General features: G+C 35.2%; 1 protein-coding gene across 3 annotated transcripts in view; it reads right to left on the bottom strand.

Moving 5' to 3' along the window:
• Cul1 (Cullin 1) overlaps nucleotides 1-14,533 on the bottom strand; it is a 93,414-nt gene that overhangs the window by 48,869 nt on the left and 30,012 nt on the right. For all 3 annotated transcript variants that reach the window (XM_023170896.2, XM_023170895.2, XM_023170897.2), the window contains exons 5-9: nucleotides 6,220-6,474; nucleotides 5,864-6,157; nucleotides 5,542-5,805; nucleotides 2,019-2,198; nucleotides 1,761-1,910 (exon numbers count right to left, since the gene is read on the bottom strand). In XM_023170896.2, coding sequence (XP_023026664.2) covers nucleotides 1,761-1,910; nucleotides 2,019-2,198; nucleotides 5,542-5,805; nucleotides 5,864-6,157; nucleotides 6,220-6,474 — 1,143 coding nt within the window. The remainder of the gene's footprint in view (nucleotides 1-1,760; nucleotides 1,911-2,018; nucleotides 2,199-5,541; nucleotides 5,806-5,863; nucleotides 6,158-6,219; nucleotides 6,475-14,533) is intronic.

Below are 14,533 nucleotides of genomic sequence, written 5' to 3'. Positions count from 1 at the left end.
GCCGATTTGGTAAGTCTATAGGTTCGTTCCAACCTTGAGCCACAAACAGATTTCCAACTGTTTGTAAATCGTTGTCAACGCGCATGTCTGGTAAATATTGGTTTCTGATTAATTTGAAATTTCTGATTGGAACAGTTTGGATAGTTCAACTGAAGTTTGGCATGGAATTTCAACATAACCTTTAAAAATAATTTGGGAAAGAAAGTTTTTGGCTTTCTACTACTCCATCTTGATACAAAAAAGGGGATGATGGAATCTTCCAAAGAAAGGAAGGAAGTAATCAATTTGAAAATGAGTTACTCTATACATGGATGTGTAGATCATGCAAAGAAGTAACTTTCAGACACAAACTGAAAGAATGTCCTCCTGAAACGGCTACTTTCATATAAACATTGAATTACATGAAAGAAAAAAAAATCTTTCGAAACAAATACTTCTATATGAACACTGAATTATACAGAAGATACTTTTCTCTACTCAGTTTGTATTTCAAACATTCCACAACGAATGTCATTCCTAAAAATATAACCCCTTCAATTCTTTAATAATAAATCTAATCAAGTGTATTTCTGGAGAGTAAAAGAAGGTTGCAGTATTTTATATCTCTATTCTGTTTACTAATCAACATGGAACTGGGAGGTCACCGCAATAATTTGTGTAATTAAAGATGTTCATATTTTAGGTTCACTTAAAGAATTCCTAATTTTTCCTGCGCCAGCAAATACATTATTCATTTCATAACAATTTTTGCAGGTAATGTTGTTTGTAAGTTGCATGTAAGTTGCATATGGAGATAAGAATGGACTCAGGTCAATTATATATATATATATATATATATATATATATATATATATATATATATATATATATATATATATATATATATATATATATATATATGAGGAACAACAGTGGGCCCAAAACGGAACCCTGTGGATCACAAAATTTCACATCCCTAAAACTGGACAAACTGTTGTTATAAAATACTGCTTGAGATCGATTAGATAAATATGACTCAAGAAGAGAGAGAGAGCTACCCCTCTAATTCCATAATCATTTAATTTTTCTACAAGTATATCATGGGAAACGCAATCAAAGGCAGAGAGTAATACCCATATGGTGACCTTGTTCAAGACCCTCAATCAGCCTCTCAACAACCCTTGTAGCTGCACTAGTGGTTGAGCGATTTAAGCGAAAGCCAAATTGTGATTCATTAATGTACTTATTGTCCTCAAAGTATTTGGTCAATCTTTTTTTCATTATTATTTCAATTATTTTTGAAAAATTGCAAATTGTCAAATCTAAATTGCTTCAGGAATGCTCTTCATAAATACTTGGAAGAAAACATATTTTATTCTCTAGATGAATTTTTTATGAAAATGCATGTTCATTATGTAATTTGAATGTTAAATTGTTTCCTTATATTAATAAACAGATGGTAGTTATTTTAATACATACTTATTTTATCTGTATTGCTGTAGCTTATAGGTAATGTTATGGCTAGTCTAATAGGTGTCTTTTATACATTTATATGGACTTCTGTGACCTTTTTTTGTAAGAAACAAAAATTGTGATTTCATTTTTATGATTCATGATTCATAAAAATTGTCCTTTTGGCAATATTGCTGAACATGTATTCAACTCAGAGCAGGATACAAATATGATAACCCTATAATAGATTTCATGGCAAGATGTTTAGAACTAGTAGTGTACATTACTAGTTGTCCACAAAAAAAGATAAAATATCTTCAAAAACTTACCTCGGAAGGCAAACCAAACGTGAAAGACTGTTGAAAAGGCCAAGAACCTGAAGATAATACTTGAATACTGAAATCTATACCTAATGATTCGTTGATTCTAACTAAATGATTCCTAAATTGTTCATTCAAATCTTTTGAGACTCCAATATCCTAAAAAAAAATGAGGTTTCAACTTTTGAATGCGAAACTAATGATAGCGGCAGTTTCATTTCTTCCATAAAGTAATATGAATAAATTAAATTAGAAAATTGAAATTACCTGAAACATCCTTTGCAGCTTTGATGTATACTCAAATCCGCAAGCCTGTTTAAGCTTTGAGATCATAGAGGCTTCTGCATCATCACTAGCTGACATGTGTTGAACCAGTCGTTTGGCCAACATTTTGCTATAGAATTTTTGAAAAACATCTTTGTCTTCTATATATTTAAATACAACCATCTGAAAAAAAAACCTTTTTTTCAATTTTATTACACACATTCACCTATTTCACTTAGAACATTTTAAATAATTAAATTAAGTTAAATTTCAATGTAAAGCTATTACTTGAAATGTCATCTCTCTAATATTTATTGTACTGAATGTTAGAAAATGCTACCTAGTGAATGATTCCATGATTCAAAGGCTCAGGGTGTGGAGTGTACTCCAGATCACAGAACTGGCTGGTATCTCAATCGCCACAAAATAATTAACCAAGAAAGGAATTTCTGCACTGACAGCAGACAAGCCCTATCAGCCTTGAACAGACAAAGTATAACCTCAGGGCTAGTACTAGAATGTCACCAAGATTTAGCCAAAGCCTCGGTAGATAATAACATTATCCTGAGGTGGGTTAAAGGGCACAGCAGGAGTAAAGTTAATCGCATTGCCAACTCTTTAGCCAAGGAAGCAGGTGGACTAAGAATTTTAGTACCCAGCCTGATGACCTCGGCAATTGCGGAACTAGTCAAGTGTCACACCCATGCTCAATCCTTAAAGAGATGGGACGAAACCCAAGGATGTAATCTTGCCGGGATCACCTTGGGTAACCCTGGAAAGCTGGCGCCGAAGAAATATTTGGCAACGACCAGAAAAAATCTACGCCTGACAGTAGGATTTCTGACTGGTCACTATCAACTAAGGAAACACCTCCATAATATGGGGCTGGTGGACACACCTCTATGCAGGATGTGTGAACAGGAAGATGAGACTGTCAGGCATGTCCTGTGCGAGTGCCCGGAGTTATCGCCAATAAGAAAGTGTGTGTTGGGCGAGTCTTGGCCTACACCTGCCAATATAAAGGAGATGTCTCCCAGTGACCTGTTCACCTTCCTGGAAAGACAGGATGGACGATGACCTAGGAGGACAACTCCTCGGGAGGATGTACAATGGGTCACATGTGGCCTAAGAACTGTGGGCTTACACTCACCCCCCCTACTCTACAGATACAGATAGTGAATGATTCGATTCAAAATATTTTTAAATAGTTTATTTTCATTATTCTTTCAATTTGTACATTCTGGACATTATCCCATCGACAATAACATTCAAGTCTGTTTTCTAATTCATGTCTCTTTTTAATATTACTATAAATATAAAACTATAAATATTAAATATAAAAACACATTGATTTTTTTTTGTACAACTTTATTTCTCATTATTTTTTCTGAACTATTACAACTCTCATAACCGGATGTAACTGTTTCAAAGCTATTTTCTGTTAGTCATGGTCTGCAGGTTTTATGCCTGACGTTTCATCTACAACTGTGATAAACATTATAATAAGCGATGAGGCAACAAACGAAGTGCTGAGGTTGTCCTCGCAGCATATACTACATTCGACGTTTGAATCTTCAGTTTTGTTTCATTGGGGTATGTGTGGTTTCAATTCTATTGGTAGCATTAAATGACACAACTTTACGAGTGTATACTGATGTTAGTCTCATTTTCTTTTCAATTAGCATTGTTTTTGTATTTTCATCTCCTCCATATATAGTCTTATGTAGTAAATGAGTTCTAGCAAGCACTTGAATCTTTTCAAATGCGTTAAATCGGCTTCTTTCTTTGAGTAAATGTTCTACTACTGATTTGTCTTTATGCTCTAAGCGACAATTTCTTTGCAAGCACTTGGATCTTTTCAAATGTGATAAATCGGCTTCCTTCTTTGAGTAAATGTTTTACTACTGATTTGTCTTTATGCCCTAAGCGACAATTTCTTTCTTGGTCATCTAGAGCATACCAACAAATCAATGGAAGCAGAACATTCACTCAGAGAAGATACCTACATTATCACGTTTGAAGAAATCGAAGCAGCTGTTAGAACTCAGAGCTACTACCCAAGACAACCTAGGGAGACGATAGAAATTAGAAACACAAAATCGAGTCAAATCGAAAAGAAGATCGAACATCAATACACTACACACCACAACACAATACAATACACTACCTACACTAAACTAACATGGCCACCGCCAATGGGACAAAACCGAAGACTCAAACATTCAATGGAGTATCTGCTGTAAAGACGATTCCAGCAATCCTATTATCTCATCGTCTTGCAATAGTAGACAAAACGTCGGGCATAAAAACTTGCAGACTACAGCCAACAGATCCGAAACATAGCCTTGACACAAAATATTTCATTCCTCTTTATGGAATTCATGAAAATAAATATAACTGTTCTGTTACAAATTTTCAAATGTTGGAAGTACTTTCAAAATATATTTTTCTTAAATTCATTTAAATGTCCAGTCCTATCGGATTTGTGAAAAATTTAACTAGTTCTGGAAATAAGTCTGAAGACATCAAGGAGAGACACATATGTTAAAAAAAAATATTTCAAAATTCAATCTTGAAACATTCATCTCTCCCATCGTACCAACACAGTAGGTTTTTGAATGTCTACTGGACAGCAACTACTTTCCTAGCTAATACCACGCTGGATATTAAATTATATCCTACATATATTTATGCAAGATATCTTACTGAAGATATTCTCGCAGATGCTTCTTGTTCATCCAGCACCAGGACCACGCTGAAATCAATCAGTTAGATCACCTAGAGACCGATTTCGAGGTACTACCTCTCATCAGTGCAGGAAAAATCCGATCCAAGCAGCAGTGTGCCTGGGGCTTGACTGACTTCAACGCGGCTCAACTATATGAAACATTCGTCTAAACATTGTTGACTAATAACAGCTCCGTCTCGTGAACAAAGCCCCAATACTGTAACGGAAATCAAAATAAATCTCAAGACTGTGTCGAGAAGAGATACATATATTTAAAAAAAGCAATATATGGAAATGAAAATAGGTAGGTCGGTAACCAGGCGGTTCAACGTGGGTGCTTTGTTGACTCTCTCAATCGACCGATGTGTGAGTCGGTGGTTCAAGCCGCAGGCTGAGGATCGATTTTCATTTGCTACCGTCCAACCCGTGTTAGGAATCACTCGTTAAAAGGTAAGACCTCGTTAGTCCCTAACTTGCACAAGTTTCGACTCCTGAGGATTGTCGTTCGTATGGATGTGTCAGCTGGTTAACGGCAAAACATATTTTAAACATATATACATATAAAATCTCAAAATATTCATTTCTTTTTCGTAGATAAATAAAATTGATCTCCAAAATGGTACATAAAAATTTCTCCATTCTATTGGAAATATCGATCAAATATGCATTTTATTTTTCTATTCCAAGATTTACATCCGGAAACAATGAAATATTTCCAAATTCTCTAAAGATATTTATTGTTTTTTATTTTTCTCTCGTTTCTGTGGACTTAAAAAAAACTAACATTTACAGACTCACCACTTGATTCAACGTATCTTCGAGCTCTGCCTCTTCCGCATTTTTATTTGATTTTTTCAGTAAAAGATCACAGTATTTTGCAAGCAGCTCAGGGGACTTGCTGCTTGAATTTGCTTGCCTAGTTACGGCATTTGCATTTATAAATCGGCCACATGCCTTATCCAGTGCTGCTACAAATCCACTATCGTTGCTAAAAGCTACCAACACTAAAGCATTGTATTTTTTGTGGACTTCTAGAATTGTGTTGACATATATTTTTGGATCCTACAAATAAAATAACAAGTTCGAGTCTGTACGTTTTGCAATTGAAAAATCCTCTTACATTATGTGCACTCTCCCCGCATCGTTCCACTGCGGCTAGTCCTTGTGAAGCTATGTGTTGTTCAAGAAGTGTCCTCAACTCCCCCAAACCGTCAGGAATCCTCGCGACAAGGCTATACATTCTACCCAAATCAGCGTCTTTGTCATCATCGAGAAGCTGCTGAAATTCTGAATGAAAGAGTTCCAAATGCTTTTGTATAAGAACCCGTTCACATGTTTTTGCCAAACGTTCACTAGTGGTTTCGTGTAAATACACTTGAACTCTTTTTTGTTCTTCAACAAGTCGTTGTTCAGCCTGCCAAAACAAATTGAGGATAACATTAAATAATTGGTACCCAAATCGTTAAATAAACTCACCCTTTTCATATATTCGGTGACCGGATTCTCGGCTAGGAACGAAGTACTTTCTCTAGTATAAAACCGTTCAGTATCTTCCAGAAAAACGATTTCAAAAGTGTCCTTATAAACACTCAAGTTGGGACCTTTCGCACCTGGTTCTTCTTCATTCAGACCCAACTCCACATAACAGTTTATCACACCCGATACCAGACGAGTATTTATTGTCTCACCGTTTCTTTCCTTTTCAATAAGTTTCAGTACGGCATTGGTAACCTGTAATTAGAGAGTATACCAGAATAATTCGATAGACAAACAAACAAAAATTTTTTTAGCTAGTATTGATTAGGACTATCATCTAGGTAACATAACTGACATTAATAGAGTAACGGAGTTTTTTTACGATATTGTTTATTGAAGTGTTCAAAATTTCATTTCTTTTATCGCAAAACTATGACAACATTTCCGAGTTCATTCAACAAAAATTTAGAGAATCTTGTTACTAACATGAAAAAGCTAAGGTATAAAAATAATTCAAAATTCTTACACTTCATGAACTGATATTTTTTGAGATATGCAAATTGGTCTTTAATATACTTAAAAATAAACAAAAACATCACACCCAAATTATTGAATTGAAAATTTTCATAACTACTCGACAAGAAATTCCAAAAGTACTTGAAATAAACATAATAAAGTAATGAAGGAAGAAATCAGATGGTGTACAACTATTTCACTCATTATGAAAAACTACCAGTGACATCAAGTCGAAATAATTTGGCTTGCAGGTTACCCTGTACTGTGTAGATTTAATTTATAAAAACAATAATGAAATTGCAAAAGCGTTTGCAGCAATTCCAATTAGTTCAACAAACGAACACAAAAAAAATCATCAAATGCTAATCTCCAAATGAAATAAAAAACAACAATTGGAAATTATTCTGAAAGTTAAATACAGATGAAATACCAAAGATCAGATTGGATGCCATCTGTTACATCTTATAACTACTCCACTATAGAATAGAAATACCAAAGATCAGATTGGATGCCATCTGTTACATCTTATAACTACTCCTCTATAGAATAGAAATCAAGTTATCTTACACCAATCTTCAAGTCTGAGAATAAAGCAACCATCAAAAATTACAAAACTTTTAGCATTATCAGTGCTATTATATCCAAACTATTGGAACGCATTGTGAGCAATAGTTCAACCCTTCCAAGATGACTTTTACTTTTGATAATTTTTTGAATATTTTTACAATAATAATCTTTATTTCAAAGAGTGTTTTACACAAATCGGCGAAAAACAAAAAATGAAACAGTGTCAATTTTCATAATTCTTAAATCTAATATCTAATAAGAATAATTTAGAAAGTCTTCTAGATTATATGGTTCTACTTCAATGAGGAAGGATTTAACATTAGTTTAAAATTTGTTGATGTTGTTCAAGGTTTTAATGTTCTCTGGTAGTCTATTAATAAGTCGTATAGAGGCATAAGAGGGATGTTTTTCAGTTGCTACTAATCTATGTATTGGATAAGATATGTTACTACAATTACGTATTTGATATTATGAAGGTCCACACACTTTGTAAAATTATTTTTATGTTTATACAGATATAGTACACATTCATATATATAAATTGCATACACAGTAAGTATGTGATTTTTTTTGAAAATTCCTCTATAGGTTTCTTGATATTTCATTTTAAATAAACATCTTATTGTTCTTTTCTGAATGGTAAATAAATGAGTCATGTGACTGTTCGATCCCCAAAACATAATCCCAAATCTTAGTGATGCTTCAAAATTTGCAATATAGATAATTTTTAATGAGTAATCATTTAGATATTTACTTACTACTCTTAAACTGTAAGATAAGTTATTTAATTTTTTTGCTAAGTTTTCTATATGGATATTCCACTGCAAATGCACATCTAAAAATACTCCCAAAAATTTTGAATCCTTTTCTAATTTCATTTCGCTACCAGACAATTGTACACTACTTGGTGTATCTATTTTTTGTTGTTGAGTTCGAAACAAAATAATGTTAGTTTTCTGGACATTCAATAAAAGTTTATTTTTTGCGAACCAATTACTTACTTCACTTGAGAAATAATTTGCCTGTTGAGTTAAATCAAATAAGTTAGAACTAGTAACTAATAAGTTTGTGTCATCCGCATATTTAGTAATGCTGCAAGATATATTTACAGGATGCTGCAATATTTTCGAGATGTCATTCATAAAGAGTACAAATAAAATTGGACCTGTTATACTGCCTTGAGGAACCCCAGTGTTATTTGTTTTTACGTTAGATTTAACTATGCTTTATTTAGTTTTGAACATACACTTTCAATGTGTCTACCCCAATTTATACTCTCATCTAAATGAGTGCCTAAAAATTTAGTTTCCATAGAGGGTTGGATGTCGTCAATTACAAAAAGTTCGTTGGGTAACAATTTTCGATGAAAAAATTTGACTATTACTCCCAAAAATTTTGAATTCTTTTCTAATTTCATTTCGCTACCAGACAATTGTACACTACTTGGTGTATCTATTTTTTGTTGTTGAGTTCGAAACAAAATAATGTTAGTTTTCTGGACATTCAATATAAGTTTATTTTTTGTGAACCAATTACTTACTTCACTTGAGAAATAATTTGCCTGTTGAGTTAAATCAAATAAGTTAGAACTAGTAACTAATAAGTTTGTGTCATCCGCATATTTAGTAATGCTGCAAGATATATTTACAGGATGCTGCAATATTTTCGAGATGTCATTCATAAAGAGTACAAATAAAATTGGACCTGTTATACTGCCTTGAGGAACCCCAGTGTTATTTGTTTTTACGTTAGATTTAACTATGCTTTATTTAGTTTTGAACATACACTTTCAATGTGTCTACCCCAATTTATACTCTCATCTAAATGAGTGCCTAAAAATTTAGTTTCCATAGAGGGTTGGATGTCGTCAATTATTGTAAAAAGTTCGTTGGGTAACAATTTTCGGCGAAAAAATTTGACTATTACCGATTTGGACGTGTTTAGAATTAACTTATTTCTCTGACACCAGGATGAAAATTGATTTACAACCATTTCCAGTTTAACTGCAAGCTGTTCTGCATCCTGATCGGATATTGTTATCGTTGTGTCGTCGGCAAACATGGTAACATGAACGTTTACTAAATATTGTGGAAGATCATTTACATAAAGAAGAAACAGCAGTGGCCCAAGAACTAAACCCTGTGGTACCCCAAGTTTCACAGCCTGACTGTGTGAAATTGAATTATTGCATCTCACTATCATGGTTCTATCTGTCATATATGATTGTATCCACTTTATTATACTGGCTGGAAGTCCTAGAGGCGCCAATTTATCTATTAAAGTTTCAATACACACTGTATCAAAGGCTTTTGACAAGTCGAAAAATAATGATAAGACATATTTGTTGTTGTCAATCTCTTTATATATATATATATATATATATATATATATATATATATATATATATATATATATATATATATATATAATTAAGCAAGTGACACGAGGCTGTTTCAATCGACCTGTTTTGCCTGAAACCATGCTGAGAAGTACTTACTAATTTGACCAAATTTACTAAAGACCAAAGTTACTGGTTTCAGTAGCCTAACTCGTCAAATTTTCAGCTTACCAAGCAATCAGCAACCTCGGACGGCTGTTTACGTTCCTAGGAATTATAGAGTCTTTCCGATGGCACAATTCAGCACCTCAGACCTCACTACGGTTAAAGTGGAATGTCCAGATGGAAAAAAGGCAAATATACGGCGGTGATACTCGCATCGGTATACCTCCCTTCATATGCAGCCACCCTACCACCGACCAAAGAAATGGAGGTACTAGTGGATCACTGCCTCAACCAGAGAGTGGAGCTTATATTGGGTTGCGACTCAAACTCTCACCTTTTGAACTGTGGCAGCAAGGATCCCTAGGTAAGTCTCTATATGAATATATACATAATTGAGAAAGATCTAACAATCTTGAACTGAGGCACGGAGCCGACATTTATTAACGCCCGTAGCCAAACATTAATAGATATCACGCTAACGACAGCCAAAATATCAAACAAAATCCAGGACTGGCAAGTTTCAAACCATATTTTTATGTCAAACCACTGCTGGTTGAGCTATACGGTAAGCCATGATCTCAGGACTACTAAAATCTCGAGACCCGAAGAGGACGGATGTAGCTCTCTACAATCGACTCTTAAAGGAGCTCTGCGGGAAACAGAAGTCCTGACTCCTGGCAATAATGAAGAACTGGAAAGATACATGGTATCTATCAAAAACAAAATATACATTGCCTACAAGAAATTCTGTCCGGTGAGGATGATTCAAACAGATGGCATAACCAATACATGGTGGTGCCCTGAACTGGAACACCTCAGGAAGACAGCGAGAACGACCTTTAACAAGGCAAAACGTACAATACTCGAAGAGGACTGGGGTATATATCAAGCCAACCTCAGAGAGTTCAAAAAAGTCTGCAGACAAAAACAAAGAGAAGCCTGGAGAGCCTACTGTGAGGCAGTCAAAAACTTCCCACTAGCTTCTAGGCTACAAAAGGCACTCTCAAATTACCACCATAAGAGTATCGGCATCCTGAGAGAGGCATCCTCCAAGAGAGTGCAGAGATTCTTATGGAAACTCACTTCCCAGGTTCTGTCTTTCCTGGAACGACGAACTGGACGAAAGTACTAACAACACCCCCACAATACGACTGTCAATCTGCTAGTGCAGTAATTGACGAGCACAAGATAAGATGGGCCATATCGGCCTTTTCCCCTTTCAAGTCACCAAAACCTAACGGTATAAGACCAGACCTAGTTCAATGGAGGCTGGATATTTTTATGCCGCACCCGGTTGGAATATTCAGAGCCTCTCTAGCTCTGAGGTATTTTCCCAGTAAGTGGAGAGAATTACGAGTAGTATTTATACCCAAACCACCTTACCAAAAGCATTCCGACCAATTAGTCTCACACCGTTCTTCTTAAAAACTATGGAGAGGCTACGTGAGCGGTACATAAGAGATGAAGTACTAGTTCACAACTCATTTCATCCAAATCAGTATGCATATACTCCGGGAAGGTCTACTGATTCGGCCCTTCACCATGTGGTTGGCAGAATCGAGAGATCATTGGACAACAAAGAATCCACCCTGGGTATCTGGGATATCGAGGGAACGTTTGATAAAACAACCTTTCCAACAATTACCCAGCGACTACACTCCTGGAATGTACCCCTGGTAGTAGGAGAATGGATACTCAAGATGGTCTCTAGTGTCATATATACAGTAAGTACGGTCCTGTTCATGATATCGATGGTATGCGTTTTTCTGTACTTGATGTTTTGCATTCCTCTATTGAAGGCAAAAATAAAGACAGTTTATGATCAATGGCGTTTTAATAAACATTACATGGCGCTGTGAACGAACCATTGTTATTGAATATACCTTTTGGAAAGTCAAAGTAAAGTTTTAAAGATAGAAAATGGCAGAGTCGAGAGGAATTGCTCCGTTGGACGTAACATGTGGCAATGTAGCGGATAAATGAAAATTTTGGATTCAAAAATTCAACAATTACTTGAAAGCTAATAAAATCGACAAGAAAGAAGAAGATGTACAATGTGCACAGTTTTTACAGTAGATTGGTGATGAGGGCATTCGTATATTCAATACATTCAAATTTAAAAAAGAAGAACAGAACAGGATTAAGCCCTTGATACGCGAATTTGACAATTTCTTTCAACCACAAACGAATCTAGTGTATGAAAGACATAAATAAGTTTTTCACAAGGAGGCAGATGGAAGGTGAAAGTTTACAACAGTTCATAACAGACTTAAAAAACAAAGCGAAAAGTTGTGCTTTCAGTGATTTGGAAGAGTCACTGGTTTGCAGTATGCTTATCATACTAAGAGAAAGATTATTGGAAAATAGTGATATGACTTTGAAGAAAGCGGAAAGTGTTTGCTTGGCAGTTCAGGAGTCTAGGAAGCAGGGGCAGGAAATGACAAGTGAAGTGAAAGAGTTATGTATTGTGGATGCTCGTACGGAAGCTAATCGGAACATACCGGGTGGTTCTACTCAACAATCAACATCACGTTCAGATTATCAAGCCAGTACGAATACAGGTTTTCCAGGACAACCACATTTCAGAAGAGTGAGTAAAGCAGTTGGTCGGTTTTCGCCAAAGCAAATCAGTTGCTTTAAATGTGGAATAGCACATCCTGTAAGAAAATGTCCAGCTTTCGGTAAGCAATGAATATATGTGGGAACTTCAATCATTTTCAGAAAATGTGTAGAAAAAGAATTGTACACTCCATTGAGTTTAATAATGATACACCAGGTGAATATGAAACTGTTCAAGAATATGACGATTTAAATTCGAATTATGTCTTTATAGGGATGGTGAATAAATTTTCCGAAAAAAATAAACAGAAACAATGGCACATAGAAATGGTTGTTAATCAAGTTAAAAATGTTGTCTTTAAGTTAGATACTGGAGCAATGACAAATGTCATCAATATAAAAACAATTGTCTCTTTGAATATAGATGAAAAAACTATAAAGAGATCGAATGTTAGGCTAACAAATTATTCAAATGATACTATACCTGTGATTGGCGAATGTCGCTTACATTGTTATTATAAAAATAATATTTACTGGTTAGATTTTGTTATAGTAGATATAGACTCTCCAGCTATTTTAGGTTTGGATCGAATTGAACATTATTAAAAAAATTGATTCTGTTGATTGTGCTGATGTCGTAAAAAAATACGAAGACATTTTTCAAGGAATTGGTTGTCTTGAGAAACCTTTTCACATTCAACTGAAATTAGATGCCGTACCAAAAATCTACCCAGCACGAAAAATTCCGTTTCCTTTAATACCTAAGTATAAGCGCTGTTTGGAGGAGATGGAGTCGCAGGGAATCATCTCTAAAGTAGACTTTCCCACAGAATGGGTCAATCCGATAGTACTAGTCGCAAAAAAAGATGGCTCTTTGAGAATTTGCCTCGATCCGGTTGAACTCAATAAAAATATTCGTAGAGAACATTATCCATTACCAACTTTCAAAGAAATCAGTGCTAAATTAAAAAATGCTAACTATTTCAGTACGCTTGATGCCATGTCAGGGTTTTGGCAAATTGATCTTGATAATGAGAGTTCGAAGCTATGCACTTTTGCTACACCTTTTGGCAGATACCGCTTTCTAAGATTACCGTTCGGTGTAAATTGTGCTCCTGAGGTTTTCCAAAAAAGATTTAAAGCTATTTTTGACATACCGGGGGTAGAGATATATATTGATGATATTTTGATATGGGGTAGTACCAAAGAAGAACATGATGCACGTTTGGAAAATGTATTGCGAATCGCAAAGCAAAATAATGTTAGATTCAATAAAAATAAATGTAAATTCTGTTTAACTGAAATCGTTTATATGGGTCATAAAATTTCACAATCTGGCTATAAGCCTGATGATTCCAAAGTGAAGGCAATCACGGAAATGCCTCTTCCTAAGAATAAAGGCGATTTACAGCGATTTCTGGGTATGATAACCTATGTGAGCAAATTCATCGACCATTTATCAAGCATTACTGCTCCGTTGAGACAGTTGCTGAAAAAAGACACTGCCTGGTGTTGGGAATCAGTACATGATAATGCCTTCAGGCTATTAAAAGAAAAATTGACAAGTCATCCTGTCTTACAATTTTATGATTCGGAAAAGCCTATTACAATCTCAGCAGATTCTTCAAAAGATGGAGTTGGCGCGGTTTTACTTCAAAATAATTTGCCGTGCATGTATGCATTCAAATCATTAACCGATACCCAAAAAAATAAAGCTCAGGATGTGGGATGTACTCCAGATCTCTAAGCCTAAGGATTAAGTGGACAATGGGAAAAAATTCCAGCATGGTCCAAACAGAACTGGCTGGTATCTCAATCGCCACAAAAAAAATAACCAGGAAAGGAATTTCTGGCAAAAACAGAACAATCTGCACTGACAGCAGACAAGCCCTATTAGCCTTGAACAGACAAAGTGTTACCTCAGGATTAGTACTAGAGTACCACCAAGATTTAGCCAAAGCCTCGGTAGATAATAACATTATCCTGAGGTGGGTTAAAGGTCACGACAGGCGTAACGGTAAGCGCATTGCCGACTCTTTAGCCAAGGAAGCGGCTAGACTAAGAATTTGTGGACCCAGTGGCACCTACGGCCTGATGACTTCGACAATTGCGGATCTAGCCAAATATTACACCCGTGCTCAATCCCCAAAGATATGGGATGGAATCAAA

This window comes from Leptinotarsa decemlineata, unplaced genomic scaffold (assembly GCF_025532065.1).
Source record: "Leptinotarsa decemlineata unplaced genomic scaffold, Ldec_3_MD MMD2_tig00005453_RagTag_RagTag, whole genome shotgun sequence".
Lineage (NCBI taxonomy): Eukaryota > Metazoa > Arthropoda > Insecta > Coleoptera > Chrysomelidae > Leptinotarsa > Leptinotarsa decemlineata.
The sequence above is the reverse complement of the archived record's forward strand: the minus strand, read 5'-3'. Positions and strand labels throughout refer to the sequence as shown.